Consider the following 11,638-nt stretch of genomic DNA (forward strand, 5'->3'; position numbering starts at 1 on the left):
AAGGTAAACGGCGTTTCTGTGCGTTGCTCTGGTTTGCCAGAAGCGGCTTAGTCATGCTGGCCACATGACCCGGAAGCTGTACGCCAGCTCCCTTGGCCAATAAAGCGAGATGAGCGCCGCAACCCCAGAGTCAGTCATGACTGGACCTAATGGTCAGGAGTCCCTTTACCTTTTATATATATGTGTGTGTATGTGTGCACGTGCACACACACATACCGGCCAACCACATGGTCTGAGGGACAGTGGACCGGCCCACGGCTGAAAAAGGTTGCTGACCCCTGAACTAGCACTTCATTGTGTGCTACCTTGAAAGAGGCAATTGTGTAGCTGCTCCTTAAGAAACCAGCTCTGGGCCCTTTATATTGGAACAACTATTGACCAGTCACAAATGCCCCCTTGGGGGCGAAGGCGGTGGAGAGGATTGCGGTGGGGAAGCTGCAAGCAATTTGGGGCGACACGGATTATCTGGATCCATTCCAACCTGGAATCTGGCTTTTGGATCGAGCTCTGTCACTTGGTGGCTGAGCAAGCCTTTGTGGCTAGAAGTGCCTTTGACCAACTGCAATTGGTATGGCCATTCCTGGACCAGGAAAGCTTGGCCACATTTCATTCATTAGTTATTTCAAGACTAGATTACTGCAATCCGCACTATGTGGGGCTTCCCTTGTGCTTGACCTGGAAGCTGCAGTTAGTGCAGAATACTGCAGCACAGGATAACACCTTGTCAGCACATAACTCCTGTGCTCAGAGATCTACACTAGTTGCCAATTTGCTACTGTGCCAAGTTCAAGGTGTTACCATTAGTATATAAAGGACCCCTGACCATTAGGTCCAGTCATGACCAACTCTGGGGTTGTGGCACTCATCTTGCTTTACTGGCCGAGGGGGCCGGCGTACAGCTTCCGGGTCATGTGGCCAGCATGACTAAGCCGCTTCTGGCGAACCAGAGCAGCGCACGGAAATGCCATTTACTTTCCCACCGGAGTGGTACCTATTTATCTACTTGCACTTTGACGTGCTTTCAAACGGCTAAGTTGGCAGGAGCAGGGACCGAGCAACGGGAGCTCACCCTGTCGCGGGGATTCGAACCACCGACCTAATGATTGGCAAGCCCTAGGCTCTGTGATTTAACCCACAGAGCCACCTGCATCTCATTAGTATATAAAGCCCTTAACAACTAGGGACCAGTTTACTTGCGAGACTGCCATATGTGCCCACTTGACTGCTTCAGTCTGCAGAATCGCTGTCTCTTCTGCCCATGAAACATCCCATTGCACCCACTACAAGAGCCGCAGCAGAATTACATACCCTCAGAGGATACAAACCTTTCTCTGTTTTATCTCTATGTGAGTTGCTGTTCTAGGCATGCCAATCAGCAGGGACACCTAAAGCAAAATAAGGAAGCTTCCTTATCCCACGTCAGGCTTTTTGTCCATCCAGCCCAGTATTGCCTACTCTGATTGGCAGCAGCTCTCCAGGGTCTCGGGGTCTCAGAAGCCTTTGCTATCATGCTCTTTCTGAGTCCAGAACAATGATCCATGCAGCTACATAAGGGATGGTGTGCAATTTATCACTAAAGCTAGCGTTGCTTCAGCAAAATGATTTCTGCTTGTTCAACAGCATCCCGGTCTCCCAGGCACCCCCTAAATCTCTTCTGGGTTTACCCCCGCCTCTATGGAGCAGATCTGGAGACAGCGTGTGCAAGGGGAAGGAGGAAAGAGAGTGAAAGTCCCATTGCGCTTGCACAAGGATTTACTTCAACACTGTCCAAGAGCTGGTCCCCTTTGCCAAGAAGTTCTCCTCTTACATAAGCCTTTTCGGGATGCAAGAGTAAAGTGTGTCACCAGTTTTAATGCAGAAGCTATTAGAAGTTTGTATGATTATGTGTTGTTCAAGGCCTCCCCTGGCTTTCTTGCCAGACAGCAATTCATCTAAAAAGAAACCTTTGCGGATTTTGAAGGATCCCAGGGAAGAAAAGAAGGGATTGAGCAGCTGATAAATGGCAACCCAGAACCAGCTGAGCCCCTGCTTGCTGTTTGTGGCAGTTCACAAAAAAACAGCACCACACACACGTAGGTGGCCCAGAAACCCTAACTCTCTGCTTCCCTTCCACTCCCCACCCCCACCTCTCTGGGTGACCCAGATTCCTGCATGGAACCATTACGTTTGGCTAAATAAGTAGAAGGCAAAGAGTCACCGTCCTTTCAGATATAGACAAAAGGAGATGCAATGTTTTGTTACGCGACTTGTTACATGCTCTGTGGATGAGTTTAAAAATAAAGAACAGGAGCAAACAGAGGTCACAGCTCAGCCAAATCCAAAAACAAGAGGGTTGTGGAAGCTGTGGGGCTCCAGGAAGAACAAGGCGAAGATCATTTTGCCTCATCCAAGCAAGAGAAGGAGCAGCTGCAGAATATGTGCTTCCTGTCAGAAAAGAGCACGGCTCCAATGTTTGCTTTCCTCTACCCTCCTCAGCCCTTTTTCCTTTTGTAGCATATCCATTAGATTGTCAGCCTGCAGGCAAGCTTTGTTTTATCTGTTAATCTCTTTGCAATGCTTAGAAATTTTAACTTCTTCTTCTTCTTATTATTATTATTATTATTAATGATGATGTGAGGGCTGTCATTTGAGGCACCCTTAAAGGTAAAGGTAAAGGGACCCCTGACCATTAGGTCCAGTCGTGGCCGACTCTGGGGTTGGGGCACTCATCTCGCTTTATTGACCAAGGGAGCCGGCGTACAGCTTCCGGGTCATGTGGCCAGCATGACTAAGCTGCTTCTGACAAACCAGAGCAGCGCACGGAAATGCAGAGCAGCGCACGGCGGGTTTACCTTCCTGCCGGAGCGCTACCTATTTATCTACTTGCACTTTGACGCGCTTTCGAACTTCTAGGTGGGCAGGAGCAGGGACCGAGCAACGGGAGCTCACCCTGTCGTGGGGATTCGAACCGCCGACCTTCAGATTGGCAAGTCCTAGGCTCTGTGGTTTAACCCAAAGCACCACCCGCACCCTTACTCAGGAGTAAATCCTGCTGAACAACATGGGACTTGCTTCAGTATAAATGTGGCTTTATAACTGCAATCTTACTGACCTGGGAGTAAATCTGGTCGATACCAATAAGGCTTACTTCCCAGCAATCTATGTTATTGTCATGTGCATGGTCCATCTTCTACGTAAAATGCCTCGAAGAGACTTGGAGTTGTAAAAGACATACACATACAATAATTTAAAACAAGCATCCTTTAGGCAGAATGCAACCCTGCCCAGAACAGGGAACCATCCAGTGACAGTGCCTCAGGGTCTTACCTGGGTTGAGCTTCGGTTTCTTGGCTCTCATCCAGTCCATTACAGAGGCTAGATGCTGGTCTAACACATCTACTGCCTCACCTGCAGTATAAAGGTCATCAGCACATTGACAGCAACGCTTCTGCAAGGGAAATCCTGTCCCACTAACTGGTTAAAAGTTGGTTTAGGGTGCCAAGAAAAGGTAAATTGATGTTAGATTAAATAATATTAATAACACAAATATGTAGTAATATGTTTAATGACAGGAAATGGATTGCGGGATTTTCCACCTTGGGTACCAGCAGCACCAATTTCAGGCATGATCGTGCTGGCCTCGCCCCAAATAGATATGACCTTGCCCAAAATTGGCGCCGATGGTGCAGGCAGGGCACCTGTAGAGGGCTTCTGCCACCTGAGGCAGCGGCCTCACCCTGTCTAACAGCTGGGCCAGCTCTGCTTGTATGCTTTTGACCACTCCGTACCCAACACCCATCTCTTTATTCTGAATAAACAGAGCTATGGGAGCTTCACTCAACTTCGCCTCACACATCAGGCAGGAAATTGGAAGCCAGCCTTAATCCCAGTGACCTCCTGTTCGTCATCTACGGATGAAGGCCAGTACACAAATTTAATTAATAATAATAATGATTTTGTTGGCATCCGTCTGTCTTGAGAGACAATGGAGTGCACCTCCGGGGGTGAAGTTAAACTGCTGTGTGTGTTAGCACAGCCTGGCACAAGCCTGGGCAGTTTATATGGAAGTCCTGGGCTGCCAATCGCTGATGTGGTCCAAAGGAAAGCAGAATATGTTTGACACCAGCTTGGCCGCAGGAGTTGCTGGAAGGAGGTGTACAAGGTGTCATTGCACTCCAGATTTACTACTACTAGCGTTTTCTTCTCTTGAACATATCCTGCAAAGCAGGTTTAGGATCAGAGTTTTCCTTCTAATCACAACCACCTGGGGTGCCAACATGAATAAAATATGGGGGGGGGGGGCAGGTAAGCCCCGCTCTGCATAATCGATCACACACACCATTTGAATGGCAATGCCCATCAACTTGGGGGGGGGGGGAGCCACCTCAAATATTCTATGGGGGATCGTAAGGGTTTTTGCAGAGATTCTCTCCCCCTCTTTCTTTTTCCTTTCTCCTCCTGTGAAGAGGCTGCATCCTAACGTTTTAATGTTGTATTTTAATCTTGTTTTTTAAATTGTATTTTAATCAACTTGTTTTTACAGTGGTACCTCGGGTTAAGTACTTAATTCGTTCCGGAGGTTCGTTCTTAACCTGAAACTGTACTTAACCTGAAGCACCACTTCAGCTAATGGAGCCTCCCACTGCTGCCGTGCCGCCGGAGCACAATTTCTGTTCTCATCCTGAAGCAAAGTTCTTAACCTGAAGCACTATTTCTGGGTTAGCAGAGTCTGTAACCTGAAGCATATGTAACCTGAGGTACCATTGTATTATTGGTTGTTAGCCGCCCAGGAGAGGGTAAATATAAATATAAATATAAATATAAATATAAATATAAATATAAATATAAATATAAATATAAATATAAATATAAATATAAATATAAATATAAATATAAATGGGACCTCAGCCCCTAGGATCTGGCTCTTAGGACAACACCACAACAACAAAGCAATAACAAGGGAGGTCGCTTGAGGTGCCGAGGCGGCCCTTAAATCTGGCGAGGTTGGGGCTTTATTTTTGTAAAACTTCGGCCCGACCTCGAGGGAGGAAAAGAGAGATTAAGCTTTAGCTGCCCTCAATCCTCTCTTCCCTTGATCCACCCGCAGCGAGAGGCGCGACCTCCCCAACTCCGATCAGCTGCGGAGAAGCGCACGTGCGGCGCCCGGAGTCCCATCTGCGAAGCCGCTGCTCCTTGCGTGCAAGCCCAGCCAGGGCAGGACGCGGCCGGGCTGAGCCCTCCGGCTGCTCGGCCTCCTGCTCGGGGCTACCCCGGGCAGGCCGGGGCGGCGGCGCTAATCTCCCCTGACGCTGCGGGCGCAGATCCGCCCCGGCGGCGCAGGCTTAGCGAGGGGCAGCCATGTGCCCCAAGGGGCGCGGCTCAGCGTGACTCGCTCGCCGCACGTGGAAAAGGGCGATGCGAGGACAGGAGAGGAGCGGGTGGCGTGGGGGAAGCCAGCAATGGCTGCTCTTAGCTTGGGGCGGGGTGGAGATTGGCGCGATTCCATTCCCACGGACGCGCGCCCAGGAGGCTGACACGTGTTAGAAGAAGGCTGAGAGGCTTTGGGGGGAAAGAAAGGGGCGGGGGGGGGGAATCCTGGTACGACTTTTATCTTTGATAATAATTTTTATTAGTTCCCAATTGCAATCCAATAAAAACCTCATTGGGAGTCCCATGGACTGCAAGAAGATCAAACCTCTCCATTCTGAAGGAAATCAGCTCTGAGTGCTCACTGGAAGGACAGATCCTGAAGCTGAGGCTCCAAGACTTTGGCCACCTCATGAAAAGAGAAGACTCCCTGGAAACGACCCTGATGTTGGGAAAGATCACAAGGAGAAGGGGACGAGAGAGGACGAGATGGTTGGCCAGTGTTCTCGAAGCAACCAGCATGAGTTTGACCAAACTACAGGAGGCAGTGGAAGACAGGAGTGCCTGGCATGCTCTGGTCCAGGGGGTCACGAAGAGTCGGACACGACTAAACAACAACAAAAAAAAACCTCATTATAACAATATCAATTTATAATACAATTACTAATACCAATCGTTCAAATACCAAATTATATACTTTAAATGAGGTCGCGCCCCCCCCCCCCCCCGGTTGCTAGAATTGATGGTTTGATTAAATCTTTATTTCTGAGTTCCAAAATCTTACTAACTTGCGTTCCGTTCCAGTCATCATAATAATCCCTTATACAACAGATGCAATATTAGTAACTTCTATTTGTGTTGACACTTTAAATGATTTATAAAACTCCTGCTACGACTTGTATAGCTAGAAATTCTATCCGTTGTTTTCCCCATCATAGAATTGCAGAGTTGGAAGGGACCCTGTGGATCATCTAGTCCAACCCCCTGCAATGCAGGAATTATAGTTGTCCCATATGGAGGATCAAACCTGCAACATTGGCAATATTGGCGCCATGCTCTAACCTGCTGAGCTACCCAGCTCTGTCACTGCATTTCTGTGCTAGAAATGGACAACTGTTGCCTGTTCAAAGCATATAACATAGGAGCCAACTCCTTGGGGCCAAGGTGACTTGGAGCCAACTCCTTGGGGCTGTGTGGTTGCAACTGTGCAAAAGCTCTATTCTGCTTTTTGCTGGGGGAAATCAGTAGGAGAGGGGGCCTTTTCGGTGATGGCTCCAAGGTTATGGAATGCTCTCTTTGGGAAGTCACCTGGTGCCCACAATGTTGTCTTTTGGGAGAGGGAAGGTTCTGTTCTCCCAGGCTTTTAAAGATTAGGTAAAGGTAAAGGTACCCCTGACTGTTAGGTCCAGTGGCAGACGACTCTGGGGTTGCGGTGCTCATTTCGCTCTATAGGCCGAGTTTGTCCACAGACAGCTTCTGGGTCATGTGGCCAGCATGACTAAGCCGCTTCTGGTGAACCAGAGCAGCAGGCGGAAACGCCGTTTACCTTCCCGCCAGAGCGGTACCTATTTATCTACTTGCACTTTGACATGCTTCCGAGCTGCTAGGTTGGCAGGTGCAGGGATCAAACAACAGGAGCTCACCCCATTGCGGGGATTCGAACCACCAACCTTCTGATCAGCAAGCCCTAGGCTCAGTGGTTTAGACCACAGCGCCACCCGCGTTATTGATGGTTTTAGTGTATTTGATGGCTGTTTCAGTTCTGTGCTGCATTTGCTATCTCAGCATGGTGGCTTTACATTTGGGATTTTATGCTGATTGCTTCTTAAATTTACTTTGATTTTATTGTTATGTTTTATTCTGTACAGCATCTAGAAAATTTTATATTGTGTGGTGTTTCATAAATTTAATGCATCTATCGATTGAAGCCTGCAATTCCCAGAGGAGGAAGTCCATATTGAAATTTGGACATTCTGTCAATACATTATTAGGTGGCGGCTGATGGAAATAGGCGTGCTCATATCATTTGCACCACCAAAAAAACAACAACCAAGTAGTTTGTGCTCTGCTGAGGAGCAAATGTCTTGTGGGCATTGTGAAAAACTTTTGCACATCAATCCCACAATAAACTCCCATCTGCAAGCACCCAGACAGCCGCAAACTGTTCATTAATACAGTGGTACCTCAGGTTACATACGCTTCAGGTTACAGACTCCGCTAACCCAGAAATCATGCTTCAGGTTAAGAACTTTGCTTCAGATTGAGAACAGAAATCGTGCTCCGGCAGCGCTGCGGCAGCAGGAGGCCCCATTAGCTAAAGTGGTGCTTCAGGTTAAGACAGTTTCAGGTTAAGAACGGACCTCCAGAACGAATTAAGTTCTTAACCCGAGGTACCACTGTATGATGAAAGCGAGACATTTAGGAGATCCATATTAACACCACAGATCCTACGTAGAAGAAAATCTCACAATTTGTCTCGTATAAGATTTAATAGGCTGCAGGTCTCAGAAGACGAGGAGGACCCCAACATCACATGCATCGGTATGTGCACCAAAAAGCATCGGTAAGGTTCCCTTCTGGAAAGATTCATCCCAAAAGAGGTATATGCTTAAAAGATATTGCAGCAATTGGAGCACTTAATAGCGAAACAGCAGAGATTATCTACAGCTTACAATATGTGTGTTTTTTTCTAGGCATCTCTTATATCCCAACTCTCTTAAACTTGCCCACAACTCAGACAACTGCTTTCACCCTTGTGCATTTCCCTGCTGTTTCAGAAAACTGCCTGCCCTCCACCATCCATGCGCTCCCCACAATTCAGCCTGCGCAATCTTCCTTTAGGTTGTGCGAAATCCCCTTCCTGGGCCCTCCTACATATAGCTCATTGCTCCAGAAGCTGCGCCCACCCACCCTTCCCCTTTCCCTGGCGCCATCCTTGTCTCTGCAGTTGTTTCCCTGTTGATAAAAGTTGCCTAAGCCACTATTGTGCTTCGGCCATATAACTCGGTTCCCCCTCTCCCCCAGCCCCATCTAACTAATTTGGCAAATGCCCTTTCTTTGTGAGATAATATCTCCCAAAGCAATCAGTGCACCCGGTGTGCCGGACTGTCAGCTGGGCACTGCTGTTGGGAAGCTCACACAGTCCTGTGCTCCAGAACTGTCACTTAAAGGAGAGCCCCTACTGAGTAACGGAGGGCTTTGTGAAAGCTGCTCCTTTTCTACTTGTTGTTGATGGGGGGGGCCTCTCTTTTTATTTACGTAAGGCCTGAAGGGCCAGGAACACTGGATCTGCTTACTGACTCAAGTCCCATAGGAGCAAAACACAGGAACTGGGCTCTTGACACACACACACCCCGCCACCGCCTCCCCAGCATCAACAACAACAGAGGCTCTGTCAGAGAGTTCTTCTTATACACTTTGCCAGTTCGCCCCCTTACACAGGCATGGAGGGGGAAACAGCCTTTGTGCTTTGGTTTATGTGGAAGAAAAGGTTGAGGTGCATAACGGCAGCGACAGATTTAAGGCGGTGCGAACGGTTCCCGTGTACAGGGTGCAAAATAATAATAATCGGGGCCTTTTTTTCAGCGGGAACTTGCCATTCATTGCCACCATTGGCACCTCTTTTTCTAGAAAAACAACAAATAATAATAATAATATTAATATCTACAGTATATTTATATGGGTACTCACTGAGAAGATCCATGGAAAAAGCAACTGTACCAAAAGGATTCATTGTGAAAATAAGAAATATTTATGGGGTGTGCCAAATTTTGTCCTCTGACTTCACCCCCAAAAGAGCACTCCTCCATAGTCTCTTCAGACAAATGCCAACCGAACCACCCAGGTGCCATATGACCAAAGCCTGCCACTGATACAAAGGGGAAGGGGATCCATTGGGGTTCGTGAGCCACAAGAAGACCCAGGATGCTGAATAGAGCCCCACCTGCCAATATGGCCGCCTGTTCCGCCACCAGACCCTCCTTGAGGATTTTGTGAAGAGATCTCAGGGGATTTAATATCTGATGGGATTACAGCTAGGAAGGTCAGGGAGGGAGATCGCTACCAAAGTGCAAGATTCGCCACTAGGACCTCATCATCCACCCTGGCCACAAAATGGAAACCACCTCCATCACAGCAAAGCATTCTGGGATGCCAGCAAGCCGCCCTGGAAGCTGGAGGCTGGCGTCACAGAAAGGATGGTTACTTACTGTTGTTTTGGGCAAGGAGGCGGCCGAGTTGGGCTGTTCCCACGGGAGCCTGGGCTTTCGACGACATCCGAATTAGACGGGCATCCGAAGGAGGGCAAAGGTGGCTCACTTGGTGCTGAGGCGCGTCCCGGGCCTGCGGCAGGCCGAGCAAGACGGGGCGCAGAATCGGGAAGCGGGGCGGCAGCCTGGGCAAGGGGGAGGAGGAGGAGGGCAGCAGCCGAAGCCCCCCCAGGAAGGGCGAGGGTGGCAGCAGGGGGTTGGGGGCCGGCAGCCGCTGGAGCAGCAGCCCCCCGAGCGGCAGCAGGCGGGAGGTGGGGGGCAGTAGCAGCAGGAAGGGCGGCAGCAGGTGGGGCAGCAAGGAGGCGGGTAGCAAGTGGGGCAGGGTGGCCTGAAGCAGCCGGGGCAGCACATGGGGCAGGGCGGGGGGCAGCAGCCGATGCTACACATGAGCAAGGCGGGCAGGGGAGGGGGCACCCTCCAGGCCAGGAGAAGGTGAAGGGCAGGGCTGGGAGCAACTCACAGTATCTCTGCACGGCTGCTGCTGGACTCAAGGAAGTGCACCCAGCAAGAAAGCCCCATTGCCTTCCCTACTCAGGGATGATTCCAGGACATGCACAAGGCCAGCAGGCCCACGGGACGCGGCCAGCGGGGCTATATTTATAGCTCCCTAAGGCCAAGAGCACCCAGCTCCTAAAGCTGCCCTGAGCCAGCACGCGGACTCTCAGCTCGCCAGGCTTCTTAGCATGGGCAAGAGCAGTTGGAGGCCAACAGGAACACCTGTCTCTTTCTCTCCTCTAGATATGGCCAGTACCTGGATGAAGCCAGAGCCCCATGGGGACAGAGGCCCTGTGACTCTTAACAGCGGCAAGAGTTTTTAAGGAGAGACGCCCTGTGATTCTTAACAAGGCAGAAATCAAGAAATGGGGCTCTTCACACCACGGAGAGTGCATTGGTGGGGCGGCAGGGGGGGCCACGCCAAAAACCTGTCTTCTGTCATTTAGCTTTAATATACAGTTGTACCTCGGGTTCCCTGTAACTTCATTTCTCACAATGAGGGAACCACCAGAAGGCCGTCGGAGCTGGACCTCAGTGTCCAGGCTGAATGATGGAGGTGGTGGAGACTTTTATTGATAAGGTGCTTTGGTAGATAATAGAATTGCATGCGTCCAAAGAGTTGAATCTGCTCCTTGGGAGATTAGGGTAGCCAGATGGAGAAGGAGGAGGAGAAAGGCCAGAGCTCTTAACAGTTGTGTGGAAGAGGGAATGTCGGCAGATGTAGCGTGTATGACCCAAAGGAGAGTATCACACTGGCTGTTATGTATGGTTTCATTTGTCTGATATATTGGCTCCTATTGAACCAGACAGCTAGACTCAAGTGCATGGTTCTTAAGAATGTACCGTATTTTTCGCTCTATAAGACGCACCAGACCACAAGACGCACCTAGTTTTTGGAGGAGGAAAACAAGAAAAAAAATATTCTGAATCTCAGAAGCCAGAACAGCAAGAGGGATCGCTGCGCAGTGAAAGCAGCAATCCCTCTTGTTGTTCTGGCTTCTATGATAGCTGCGCAGCCTGCATTCACTCCATAAGACGCACACACATTTCCCCTTACTTTTTAGGAGGGAAAAAGTGAGTCTTATAGAGCAAAAAATACAGTAAATAATTTTGCATCCATGGAAATAGGCAGAACTGACAGCTTATCCGTACCTAAGAATAAATCCACTTTTCCCATATTCAATTTGTCCTCCACTTGTCCAAACATGAGAGCAAAACACTTGTTAAAAAGCTAGAGTTTGCCTGTCCAAATGTTGTGGACATGCCCTGTTCCCGGCCCTTCCTCAAGCCCACCTCTGTTCACATCCCTCTTTGGCATCAAGCACACTATTTAATCTGCCTGGTTGTTTACCAAAAAGAAAGAAAAACCGCTCTTGGGAAACGTGCAAATTGGCATTTCCTGGGAACAGGATACACACACCTGCACAGAATGGTACTTCCATTTCATTTCAATTCCCCAAACGGAGTATGGAGAGTTCTTGCTGCTGGTTCAGCTTCGTCTCAACTTGTTGCTGACTTGCCTAACCTGA

General features: G+C 49.1%; 1 protein-coding gene across 4 annotated transcripts in view; it reads right to left on the reverse strand.

Annotated features, from left to right (window-relative positions):
* The window catches only part of LOC310839896 (nuclear receptor subfamily 1 group D member 1-like), a 54,656-nt gene extending 43,756 nt beyond the window's left edge, over positions 1 to 10,900 (reverse strand). Inside the window, exons 1-2 of one of the 4 annotated variants that reach the window (XM_083728893.1) lie at positions 9,555 to 10,900; positions 3,307 to 3,387 (exon numbers count right to left, since the gene is read on the reverse strand). In XM_083728893.1, the coding sequence (XP_083585019.1) occupies positions 3,307 to 3,387; positions 9,555 to 9,621 (148 nt within the window). In that variant the 5' untranslated portion in view covers positions 9,622 to 10,900. Of the gene's footprint in view, positions 1 to 3,306; positions 3,388 to 9,036; positions 9,065 to 9,289; positions 9,513 to 9,554 lie in introns of those variants that run through there. The other 3 variants (XM_083728896.1, XM_083728894.1, XM_083728895.1) reach the window with 3 other exon arrangements.
* Between the last annotated feature and the right edge of the window lie 738 nt (positions 10,901 to 11,638).

This window comes from Podarcis gaigeae (assembly GCF_964106915.1).
Source record: "Podarcis gaigeae genome assembly, chromosome: 2".
NCBI classification, from domain to species: Eukaryota; Metazoa; Chordata; class Lepidosauria; order Squamata; family Lacertidae; genus Podarcis; species Podarcis gaigeae.